The sequence below is a fragment of the Centruroides sculpturatus genome, unplaced genomic scaffold (genome assembly GCF_000671375.1).
Source record: "Centruroides sculpturatus isolate CEXI.00-Female unplaced genomic scaffold, Cexi_2.0 scaffold633, whole genome shotgun sequence".
Taxonomy (NCBI): domain Eukaryota; kingdom Metazoa; phylum Arthropoda; class Arachnida; order Scorpiones; family Buthidae; genus Centruroides; species Centruroides sculpturatus.
The window spans coordinates 111400-124686 of record NW_019384853.1 but is presented as its reverse complement, the minus strand read 5'-3'; the positions used below and the strand labels follow the sequence as shown (position 1 = coordinate 124686).

General features: G+C 25.2%; 1 protein-coding gene across 1 annotated transcript in view; it reads right to left on the bottom strand.

Annotated features, from left to right (window-relative positions):
* The window catches only part of LOC111630509 (tyrosine-protein kinase PR2-like), a 64497-nt gene that overhangs the window by 33732 nt on the left and 17478 nt on the right, over positions 1 to 13287 (bottom strand). Inside the window, exons 6-10 of the mRNA XM_023374621.1 lie at positions 10576 to 10735; positions 7394 to 7512; positions 5303 to 5476; positions 2860 to 2999; positions 1886 to 1993 (exon numbers count right to left, since the gene is read on the bottom strand). Coding sequence (XP_023230389.1) covers positions 1886 to 1993; positions 2860 to 2999; positions 5303 to 5476; positions 7394 to 7512; positions 10576 to 10735 — 701 coding nt within the window. The remainder of the gene's footprint in view (positions 1 to 1885; positions 1994 to 2859; positions 3000 to 5302; positions 5477 to 7393; positions 7513 to 10575; positions 10736 to 13287) is intronic.

The following is a 13287-nucleotide window of genomic DNA, read 5'->3' as shown; positions in this document are numbered from 1 at the left end:
CAAAGTCAATAGTTAAATTGAAAAATTTTGATTATAATTTACTTTGATACTTTTAAACTATATTAGAGATTACTGTCTGATCCAATCCCATGTCATACTGCCACAGCACTACAAGTGGAATGACAGTTGTTGGTAAATCTCAGCAATCAGTTTGAAAATTGAATTCTCTGACCTTACAAATGTTTGTAAGGTCAGAGAATATGTGTACAAAAATTATTCCAGACTTGATATTTTTGTCTATTAAATACATTATTTTGTACTATCAACTACTAATATATTTAAACAACTTATAATTTTTTCTTAATATATACTTATAATAAGTGTAAATATCATTAATTTTTATATATTTAAATGAATACTCTTTACAAACTTTATATTGTTTATATACACATACATAATTTGTATATAATACATATTTAATTTTTTAAACTTAATAGTATTTTTGATAAAATTGCTGTATGTTTCTATAACATATAATTTTTTAAAACATGAAAAACTAAATATGTCAGCTGAAATTTTCTAAATAAATCAAATTACATAAATTACAAAAATAAATTGCAATTAATTTTTAAGATAATAGTAAGAAAAACTGATACATGTTACTTAGTTTCTATAAAAATGCAATAAACTTATTATCCTAAATGCTTGCACACTTAATTTTGAAATAAATGTGTATTAAAAATACACATTTACATAAAATTGGCAAAGAAATCAAATTATTTTTAAAATAAAATCAAAAAGTAGTGAAATATAAAAAAACAAACAATTTTCCTAAAATTTAAATTTTATAACATTATTCTAATTGCTGCTAATGGCTAAACTCTAACTATATATATATATATATGTGTGTGTGTGTGTGTGTGTGTGTATAGTTAGAGTATACAAGTATACAAGAATGTTTAGCATTTCTTTCATTTCAAATGATTCATACATTTTCTACTATGCACAAATTTTAATATATAACAAAAATGGAAAGTAGAAAAATAAGAATTTTTCATATCATATTTCCATTTGAACAGGCATTTAATAATAATGGGTGCGTTTACTTTTAGCTCCGATCTCGCCCCTAGCGTGCTCAGCCTGTATACTTTTTATTAGCTACCAATGAGCACAGTGTTTACTTTTCACACCCGTGATGTCACTGCTAGCATTCCTAGCACGCTTGGTGTGCTCGGAGAATTTACAATGAGCTTGGAGTTTGTTCAAAGATGGCGGCATCCATTATTGTGTATACTTTTACAAGCAAGCTAGTATGATGTCAAGCTGTGCTAGGTATCAGCTCAGCGAGCTTGGAAGCTAGCAAAAAGTAAACACACCCATTAATTTCCTCATCAAACTTATATACCATATTTTTACAGCATATAACACACACCTCCATTTCAGCAGAGAATAAATATTTGGAGGGAAAGTGTATTTAATCCTGTGCCTTTAGAACTAAGCCCCAAAATTTTTACTGTATTCTAGTTTAAAAAAAAAGTTAGAATACACACTTTAATGTTGGATACATATGACAGTCAATCAATGAATAATTGTTTCATATTATCTAACTTTAATATTTACAATAATGCTGTTTTTAAATAATTAAACTTAGTAATAAAATATTTCATTAGACAATAACATTTTCATTCAAGCGTTTTGAACTAGTCAGAGGTTACCTGTAGCCTATTGAAGGCCATTTGGAGAATTTATTAGCCTATGGGGAATTGAAACTTCATCTAAGATGCAAGTTGAATTTTATTAGCCTATTTTTTTGGTCAAAAGTTGCATCTTATATGCCATAAAATACAGAAATTAATTAATTAATCCTAACAGATAAGTATTTAATGTATATCAAATTAAAATTTTATTTTAATAAATAAACACATAAAATTATTATTATACTCACAACTGACAATTTTCATTGAAGCAGATCTATTAAATAATGGAAATTTTTCTATTGATGGAATCTTATTTAGACTGAGGTTGCTTTTCTCTTTATCATCTTGGGGTTTATCTACAAATTTACATTCAAAAGCATATTCTTAATAAAACAAGTATTTAAACTAACAATATTTTAAATTATTTTAAGCTGTAAAAGTTAATTAAAAATCAATATTATAAATATAAACATCCAAACCTGATCGTTATATATTAAAGCCAAATGATTGCCAAATTATGTTGGACTATATAACCACTGCTATTAAATGCCAAGTAACTTGGCACTAGTGACAGGCATTAGGCACCATCTCTTGCTAAATTTAATAATTATAATTAAACTAATATTTTAATAATTAATTTAGGTGGTTCTGGAAAAAAAAATCAGCCTGAAGTGGACTCAAACCTGTGCACTGTGAAGTGGACTCAAACTACTTACTGTGCAGTCGCATTACCAGTTACACTACCTAGACCTTCATCTGATTCCCATTTCCAGAACTTATTAATTTAGATATAACCATACTCAGCTACTTACAAAGTATGGTATAAAAATTTGAAATCTCAAGAAAGTCAAATATTTTATAAAATCTCGAGAATATCAGGAAAGTTTACCTTAATCATTTATTGTACGCTTAAGAAAATATATTTCATTTATTAGTTTTGTTTTAGTATTTTGTATATTCATTTTTTTTTGGTATGTCCAACTAGTATAGTCTATTTTTTGGGGAAAATGTGATAGCAAAATTTCCTTTGACACTATTTAACATACATATTATAATTAAATAAAAGCAAATTTGTCAGCATATTGGTAGGAAATTTGTTTTTATACTGGCAGTGAAAGTGTTAAACATGTCTTTATCATATCTAAGTATTAAAAAACTTGCATATATTTTCATACAATAAATTATAAATTTTAAATTCATTTAAGAAATAAAAAAGTCTTACATGGTGTAACAACTTGTTTAGGGAGTTGATGATACTTTTCACCCAAAAATGATATATCTCCAAAAAATGCCCCATCTAAACCTACATGGCCAGTATGCTTGAAATCACCTTGAGGTCTTGAAATCATATCCCTACATAATCTTCAAAAACAAAAAACATTTAATGTAGATTATATGTGTAAGCCACGCAGAAATTAATTTAAATAATAAATGATATAATTCAAATTAATTTAATTAATTTAAAGTTTTATTCAATATAAACTCAATTTTATACCTTTTACTTCAAAATAGTTTTATAAATGTAAAAAAAAGTAATTTTGTTAGAACTTCCAAACAATCTGCTAAATTTTAAGTGGATTAAATTATAGTTACTCAATAATCAGAAACAAAGCAATTTTAGTACAAGGAGATGGTTAGCCTCCTACCTCTAGCCAAATTGCTCAGTTTCTGATTATTGAGTAATCATAGTAGTATAGTATAGAGACAGGAAGCTTAAACTCTTATCTCTGTTTCTGATTATTAAGTAACCATAATTTAGCCCAATAAAAATTTGGCTGATCATTTGGAAACTACTGTTATTGATTTCATTATTTAAACCAAACTGTAAATATTAGAAAAAATATCTTTTTAAGAATACTACTTTATTTTTGTTCAAAAGTTTTGTTTTCATTTCTTTAGCTTGAATATTTTCTTTATAAATCCAAAGTTCTATAAACAATATATATTTGAATCATAAAATGTTCATAATTAAATCTTTGTTTTATTGGTTATTGAATTTATATCATAAATATTTTTTTTGCTTAACTGCCACACTATATTCTGATATGTAATTGATTAATGAAAAAATTAATCTATAAAATAAATTAGATTCATTCCAGCAAACAAAACTGATTAAATAATAAATGCACTAAATATTGGATAATATTCAAAACACTTACACAACCAAAAATCCAGCTCATGAAACACAACTGAAAAGTTGCTTTTAGCAATCATCATCAAGTAAAAGAACTTATTCAAAAACATATATCAGAATAGAATGTATGACGCAATATAATAATTTAAAATATAAAACAAATGCCTGATTGGCCATCAGATGTCACATGTTTGTATCAGGATGTAATTATCTCAATGTAAAAGGTATATTAAATATTTAATATTACTTATACATCTTTAATTGTTTTTTTAACAGACGTTCAAATTTTTATTTTTCTGTGATTGTGTTCTATCAAAAAAACAACATGATTCACCTGAAGCAGGACTCAGGAGGAGCTCGAAAACATTTGTGCAATATACACATTACCAACACCAGACAATAGGTCTATAGTGCAATTTACTATTCAAATATTATATTCAAAAAATGTAATAGTTTTATTTATTTTTATATTCAGAATTTAAATTTAAAATATTAGGTATCACTTCAGGAAAGGTAAAAGCCTTTTATTGTATAATGTTTTATTATTTTACAGAAAAATGAAATAATAAATTATATACAGTAAAACCTCTTTAAGGGGTAAAAGATCCCAATTTCAAGTTAGAGTTTAATACTTAATTTTCTCAAATTTTTCTGTGGTCATAAATTCCTGTTATCAAGCCATTCCTCAAAAATCTCACAGAATGATTATTACAAAATTGTATACGGTACAGTTTATGGCACTTTTGAGTGCATTGTCAAATGCCCTTTTGTCCCAGTCAGAATGCCAGTAACATACCATATCAGTAAATGGATGTCAATGCAGGATGTAATGGCATAATGTGTTTGTCATGGAACCATAATGTTTATCTTAATCTGTATTCATACTAAATATAAGAAAACATGAAGATTATGGACCTATCAAATGGTAGAGGATACATGGAAACTTAACAAACTTAATGAGAATGTATTATATGGAAAACCCTGTATACTGTGCAAGAATCTGTAGATAGCTTTATATTAACACAGTTCAACTTTTTTTTTATTTTATTTTATTTTAGTTCAATTTAATTCACAATTCAACTTAGCAAGAGTTTACAGTAACAAAAAAATGTTAAATTGTAATATAATTAACTATTTTACACACAAATTTTTATGATTTGGTGAAAAAGTAAACTTAAAATAATTTAAAGATGCCTAAGGAAAAAATATTTATAATGCATTACTTAAAAAAGACTCCACATCTATTATATACTTAAATAATGTTTAGCTAAATTATTAAGTATTATAACATAAATGTAGATAAATGTTATAATAGATAAATGTTATAAGTATAAATGTTAAATAAATATTAATATTATAATAATGTTATAAATATTAAAATAATATATTAAGTTAATGTATAGATTACCTACAAATCAAATTTGTAAGCAACTAAATATACAAAAAAAAAAATATATGATATAATAGAATTGTGATCTCTTCTTTCAGATAATATCCAAATTTATTCCCACATAATTTTACACTTATTTACCTTCTTCGACTTGAATATAATCCAGATTTGCTTTCTGCTCTTGAAAATGTGGCATGATTTGTTGGTAAATTCCGTCCAAGATACGTTACTGTATTAGCAGGATTAAAGAGACCTGTTTTACCATTGTTGGTCACTCCTTTCCAGAAATTAGAACTAGAATTTTCTGAAATTGGTCTAAATAAAAAAAAAAATTATAATTAAAATATTTTATATCAATAATCATCAATTTAAAGTTTTGCTTTATAATATTTATAATTTTGTTCATTATTATTATTATCTTAAGATAAGAAAATTCTTATAACATTTGTTTTGATGTTGTTTATGTTATAAATAAACTATTCAAAATAACTTTTAACCTTTATATGAGAAATAATTTATTTCTTCAAGAAAACTTAAAATAATAAAATATATTACTGTTTTGATCAAAAGACATATTTTGATCAAAAAACTGTTTTGATAAAAAAAAAAAATATTTATTTTTCTTATATTTTTATATAAGAAAAATAAATACTTTTTTCAAATTCAAGATTTAAATTTCTTATTATAAGTAAAGACGAGCCTTTATTGTCCAAAAAAGAATATTTCTTATTTAGTAAAAAACAAATTCTATGTACAAAACTAAATGTTTTAAACTACTAAAAATAAACCTGGATGACACTATAAATTCATTTAAAATTCACATATAAAGAAATACAAAGGTTTTTACAATTTTTCTTCTCATACAACAGGAACATCATTATCATGTGGTGGAGCCAATCTTTATTTTGAAGCTCTTCTCTGCCTCAACTGTTAAGCCCTTTGTTTATTCTACATGCCAATTTTAAGTAAATTCATCATCCATATTTATTTTTAATACTTAAACTGAGGCTACTTTGTGACTGCAGAGAAAACTTTATGATATCACACCAGAATAGTTTATTTTGATTATGGTGGGTTTATATCCATTTCAACATTTATTTGTGAGTAAGATACCAATAGTCTGTACAAGTGATATTACCTGACACTGAAACTGGAAAATATAAGATGCAATATTTTTCACTATTGGTGTTCCTTCAACAAAAAAGTAGTGTATGAAATATTTCTTTTGTAAAAAAACAAAAACAGTTGTTGTGCTAAAAGTATGCTTAACTTAAGTATGCTAAAAGTTAAATTATTCTTCCTTATAATTATCTACAAATACAATTAATAAAAATTAATTGGTTTATCTAATGTAAGCAATAGAAGTAAATTTTGCAGAGTTAAAGAGTTACTCGAGACAACATACAAAGAATCTGATGAAAGTGTAGGGAGTAAAATTACAGAATTATGACATGCAGAAGGCAAAATAAAACATCCTGCATAACAGAAATTTAACCTAGAGAAAAAAACTGGTAATCATTAAACTAATTTTTAAATAGTAATACTACTCTGGAATTATAATAGAAAGTCCAAAAAAAGTGCATGTATAAGTGTAAAGGAGTCTGCTAGAAAATATTGGTAGTGGTTTGAAGAAAACATTTAAAAAGGACTTCTACATCCAATATTACATTGTTAACAAGCTCTAGTTTTATGTTTCTTGTAATAATAAAAAATAAGATTAGTGTTTATTAAAGAATTAAAATATGTATTCAGTTGTTTGATGTTATTAGAAGTAACATGACCCAAAATATGTAAGTTAATAATAATATAAATAAATCTTTAAGTTATACATTTTTTAATTGTGTTAATTAGTTCTTTCACTGTTAGAGTTAATAAAATAAGTATTTCCATTAATTGTAATCGTATTTAATTATGCCATTCAATGTTATCAATATATATACAGATCCCAAAATGATTATGCAAATTTTACTATAATTCAAAAAATAAAAATCTAGTTACTTATAGCTAACTAGTGCTTATTAATTAAATTTATCAAATAAATATATTAATCTTTAATAAATAATAATAATAATAATAAACAATTCAAAATTAATATTATTTTAAGTATCATATCTTTATAAGTTAATATACTAATGCTCTATTCAAGAAGATAATATACTGGTAATATATAAGATGCTAATATACCAAAGCTCTATCAATAACTTTTCTTTAATAATAATACAAATATCTTACTTTTTATCTAATACTGTAATTATTTCTCCAACTTTATATTGAAGAGAATCTTTCTTTGCTTTTGAACCATTTAATACATCACAGCTATCTTTAATTGCTTGAACTTGCTCTGGTTTGTACTGTAAATAAACAAACCTACTACAACATTGCTCTACTTAAAGTAAAATAATTATTAAAAAAACATTGACATTTCTATTAATTATTTTATATATTAGTCTAAATACAGAAAAAAAAGGTTTCAAAAATAAAAAGAATTCATTAAAAAATTAAATAATCTAAACTGAATCTAAAATTCCAAACTCTTAACAGTTATGAATAATAGTAAATTGTTATTATGAAAATGTTTAATAAAAGTGAATTACTAATTAGTTTATTATTTTAAAAATTAAATAATTAATCTACCATTTGCAGAGAAATAAATTAATCATGTGATAAATATAACTGAATTACTCTATGAAGATACAAAATTCCTTTTAAGTTATTTTTCAATATGACATTAATAATTGCAGTAAGAGTTTATGATTAATTAGTCTAGATTACAAAATAATGCATATATAAATAAATTATTTTAAGTGTTAAAAATTTTACTTATAACTTCATAATACTCTTTTTATGTGGGCTACTTTTACATGATTTAAAAATAACACAATTAACAAAAGAAAACTAATCCTTGTTTTACATAATTTTTTATACATGGGAAAAATAGTTTATTTGAAAATTTTTAAATTTGACTTTTTGTTAAAATTGTGTTACTGTTTAAAAAAAGTTACTCTTTTTGTTGAAATCAAGAGTTCATTTATCTTCTTTTAAGCATAGTCTAGTACTATATGTACTGTACAGTACATCAGAGAATACTTACTATATGTTGATTTTGTTTTCCATGCTACCTTCTGTTTATTATGTTTACTGTATTCATGTACAAATAATCTTAATGATAAATGATGTTAGAATAAAAATGCTTATTTTTTCATTCCATTAAGGCTGCCACAAACCAGGCAATATCGAAGCAAACTGGTGTAAGCAAATTCATTCGATCATTACCCGCTTGATGGCTATCAATTGCCTATCATCGACTCAATGTTACTTTACATCATATCCTTTAATGGAAAGTAGACAGTCCATTCCATGCGTCTCAGATCCTAGGAGCTTGATTTTTCAGGTGGCAACTGACAATGCTCATGCGCATTTCAAATTTTGCAAGAAAGGAGCCTGCACTGTAGGCCACAAAGAAGGTGCATGTTTATGCTTCATGTTTCAGCCATGTCTTCATTATGCTGGGATTACGAAACAGCTGTTTGATTTTTTCATAGAAGTAAGAATATAAATTAATTCATTGATTTTATTGTAATTTATAAATACATCAGATCCCCAATTTCTTTTTCATTTATTTATTACATTTCTGACAAATAAACAATAAATGAAAGCAGCCAAAGCTAACATTAGTTAGCTTCAGCTGTTTCCATTTGCTGATGCAAGTTGTTGCCATTTTAGAAAACAAACTACCAAGCAATAGTTCAGAGAGTGGTAGACATACTGCTTATTGGTTCTGTAGAACTATGTCACGAGTGATATCACAAGCAGAGAATTTGCCTGATCATCAAAGCAAAACCATCATGTAACCATAAAAATTGCCTCAGCCATCACATCAAAAGCAATGACATTGCCTAGTATGTGGCAGTCTTTAAAGTTGTGGATCCTATCAAGCCTTTTCTACATGTAATGTACTTTTTTACACAATATTTTCTACTCTTTTTGTGCAGTGTTCTTTGGAATGTATCCACTGCACAAAAAGAGGGATAGGTGTATATGAACATTTAAAAATAAATATCTTTATAAATTTTTTTATTTGTTTTTTGAAACTGTGTCCTGTTTTATAATTGTAGTATAGTAAACACTAGTATTGTGTTTTATTCCAAAGACACATGGCAAGTTTTCCATCAAATTTCTTTATTAGTTGAGTCGATACGGTACATTGTTTTGTACTTGTTTCGGGCTTTGCCCCTCTTCAGTCAACTAAAATACTATATATATTTTTTAACTTATTACAGTAGAGAATTTACATAAAACAATGAGTACATAAACGGTATATAGACGTACCTTTTGGTTACACTTTGTATAATTTAAAAACATGTAAAATCTGCTCTAATCTTCTGTAAATAAACTAGTATATATTACAAATTAAAAGGTTAAAATCTTCCAGAATCTTCCCTTTTAGGTAGATTTTGATACAATACAACTGTAAAAATTTCTAGCTGTTTCTGCTCCCTTTTTCACCTTCCACCCCCTTTTTGTCTTTTGCACTGGTATCCCTTTTTGTCTTTTGATGGAAAACTTGGCATGTGTCTTTGGAATAAAACACAATACTAGTGTTTACTACACCACAGTCTTTATAAATGTTAACATGCATTAACTTTTATCTCCATAAATCTATCATTTTCTTTTTTCATTTCATATTTTCTTTTTAGTGTTCTTTGCTTTACTTATTTGAAAATAATAGACTAATTGTTGATAACATTTATCTTCACAAGCATTTAATTAATATTGAATTTAAATGTTGCCGAATTGTACTAATTTAGCAACAGAAGTAAAAGTTCAATACAAAACTTACAATAGTAAAAATTTACAGTTGAAACTTGAACAAGTACATCATAAATCATTAATAAAAAACTATGATGTAGAATCTCCATAATAAATATTAATCTATTATAGAGATCATACATCATACTATATCATATCATTAAAAAAATCATAATGGAAATCCAATAATATAAAGTCTTGGCAATTTGCTTTGAGATCATGAAAATTGATATGTTCACTGAAATAAATGAACTCTCTTTATATATATATTGTCTGATTTGATTAATTTAATGTGAACATAGAATACAGAATGCTGACTGTTCATAGAGTGAACAGTCAGCATTCTGTAAACTTTATTTTATTTTAGAGAGTGAATTGTAAAGTTATTTGATTGTATGCTGAGAGAGTTGTGATCCACTATATATATTTTTATCACTTTCTAACCAAATAATCTGAGATACAATATTAGAATGATCAAGAATAACAATAATTTAATAACAAATGTGTTTTTTTGCAATTCTATTGATACTAATGACTTTATATTTTTAAAGCAGTAACTAAAATTAATAAAATACATTGAGTTATAAAATAAAACAGTTTCTTACCTCTGGTAGAATTGGTGCAATTTCGGAAAACTTTGGTCTTTTGCTTGGATCATGTTGCCAGCATTTTCTCATTAGTGAATAATATTCCTTAGGACAACAATCTGGTTGTTCCAATCTTTGAAAGTTTGGTTCATCAATTGCTTCTAAAATCTGTATATAATTAATATATTTTTATTAAATTTGTAGAACAAATTTAACATAATTTTTCTGTATAATTCTATATATTTATATATGGTGTCAGCAATTATAAAATTTATTTATAATAGTAGTAAATAATAATAACAAAGATGAAATTTATACCATTATATCAGTCAATTTAAAATCCTGCATACTGATATAACATCAACTGTGTTGTCAAATCTGATAAAAATATTTACTACAACATGATGAAGTAATGATTAATGTTTTAACTATTTGACAAGAAATCTATTATTATTTTTCAATGTGAGAAATCATTTAATGTTCACCATTAGTTAACATTTAATATACAAATATGTAATATGTTAGTCGAGAAATTATTTTCCATTCTGCACAATTTTTTGATTTAATATTTATCATCATCTTCAAAGAATTTTTTGAAGAATCAATTTTATAATCTATGAAAACTTGTTCAGGGCTTAGAACACATTTGCACTAAAAAAATAAAACAGTAACTGAAACATAACTCTTACATAATATCATTAGTACAGATCATAATGTTTTGCCCAGTGAAAATGACAAAAACATACATTTTATATAAAACATATTTTTGTAACCTTCACATATACAGTACATGTAAGTTTTTACATTTAAAATTTTTGCTTTAATATTCTAAACAAAATAAACTTTCATGTCATGTGTTCTATATATATATAATGGTAATGTATATATTAACTTTATTAACTTATAATGAAACTGATAGAATTCTAAAAATAAACAAGTACTGTACATGACAATTTTCTTTGAAACAAGTATTACATTTTAGAGTATGCAACAGCTCTAATTGCAATAGCTAAAGATGACTTTAAGAAAGCTGAAAATGTTTTTGTAATAAACATTTTTCAGTTGCTTTAAATAAGCAGTATATTTGTGAGTTTTCAGCTATACAAAAATTTTGAAAATAAAATTTTTGCAGATAGCAATAGGAATGCCCATAAAACATTCAATAAATAAACAGATTCTACTATACTTTCTTATAATGTTCACATGTAATGCAATAAACTGTCTATCTAAGACTAAACTTTTCATAAGATCATACATAAAACATACAGAATCTTCTAAAATAAATTCTACCATTTTAAATTATTGTAATTATGTTAATTATTATCTGAGAAGTATGCAATGTACAACAATTGATAGAGTAATTGTCCACGTTTCATCTACCATCTGCATAAAACATCTTTTTCTCTGTTGTATCTAGGAAGAACTGTAAACAAAAACAGTGACTACACAATAGAGAAAACATTTTGTGTTCTGCAGTTTGCAAAGTCAAAATCACTCATCATTGTGCAACATGAGTAACCTACAGCTGAATTGTGTCTGCTATGGGAGACATGATAACAGATATGCTGTAGTGAGTGTAGGAAGAATTTGAGTATCAATTGGATGTGTGCCGTGTGCCGTGTGACACGAAGTGCACACATTAAGAAACTGTAATGGGCAAATGTGAAACTTAAACAGTTTGCCACGATTTTAATGTACATTACAATATTCTCAGATAATAATAAACATAATTACAGTCATTTAAAATCATAGAATTCTTTTTGGAAGATTCTTTATAAATATGTGTTTATTTTTCTATTATAAAACTGAAAAAATATTTTATATCCTTTTTGGTAGTTACTTTTCATTCTGCACACATGTTCATTTCACAAATATTGTATGTTTAATGAACATTCTCAAAATGGTATTATTGAAAATCTGAATAATGTAAGAGCTTAACATTGATGTTGATATATTTATGTCATTTATATGAAAACTTTATATAAAAATTTATATGAGAAGAAAAATTTATACAATTTGGCTTTATTATGTTTTTAGCCATAATTTAAACACACAAAACAAATAACTTAAATATTTTGAGTCTAATGTTCATTAAAAAAAATTCAATAGTACAATGTTTAATTGAAAATAAACAAAATTTAATAAATGTATAATTGATCTGAGAAAATAACAACTTTAAATAATAACACAATGCAAAAAACAAACACCAGCACTGTGAAAAGAAAAAATTTACTAACATTTTTGTCTGTATAAAAATAGACATCATCAGGTAAAAACAATTTAGAACAAACAGCTAACAAAAATTGAATGTTTTTACAGATGTTCCAACTGATTACGTAATAATTAATGAGAAATTAATTGATTATTTATTTATTATCATTTAAATAATATGCATATTTTAAAATTATATCCTGAACATAACATATAAATTTTAAATGCAATGTATTCTAATTACATAATCAGTTGAAACATCTGAAAAAAACAGTTTCAATTTTTGTTAGCCATTTGTTCTATATTGTTTTTACCTGATGATGTCTATTTTTATATAGACGAAAACGTTAGTAAATTTTTTCTTTTCACAGTGCTGGTATTGGTTTTTTTCATTGTGTGTTTATACAATCCCAGTTTTACAGAGATATTAAATAATAATTTTCTAAAATATAAAAATTTTGGGAGTACTGAAAATTAAAGTATTAAGAGTAAATTCATTAATAAAAAATATAAATTATA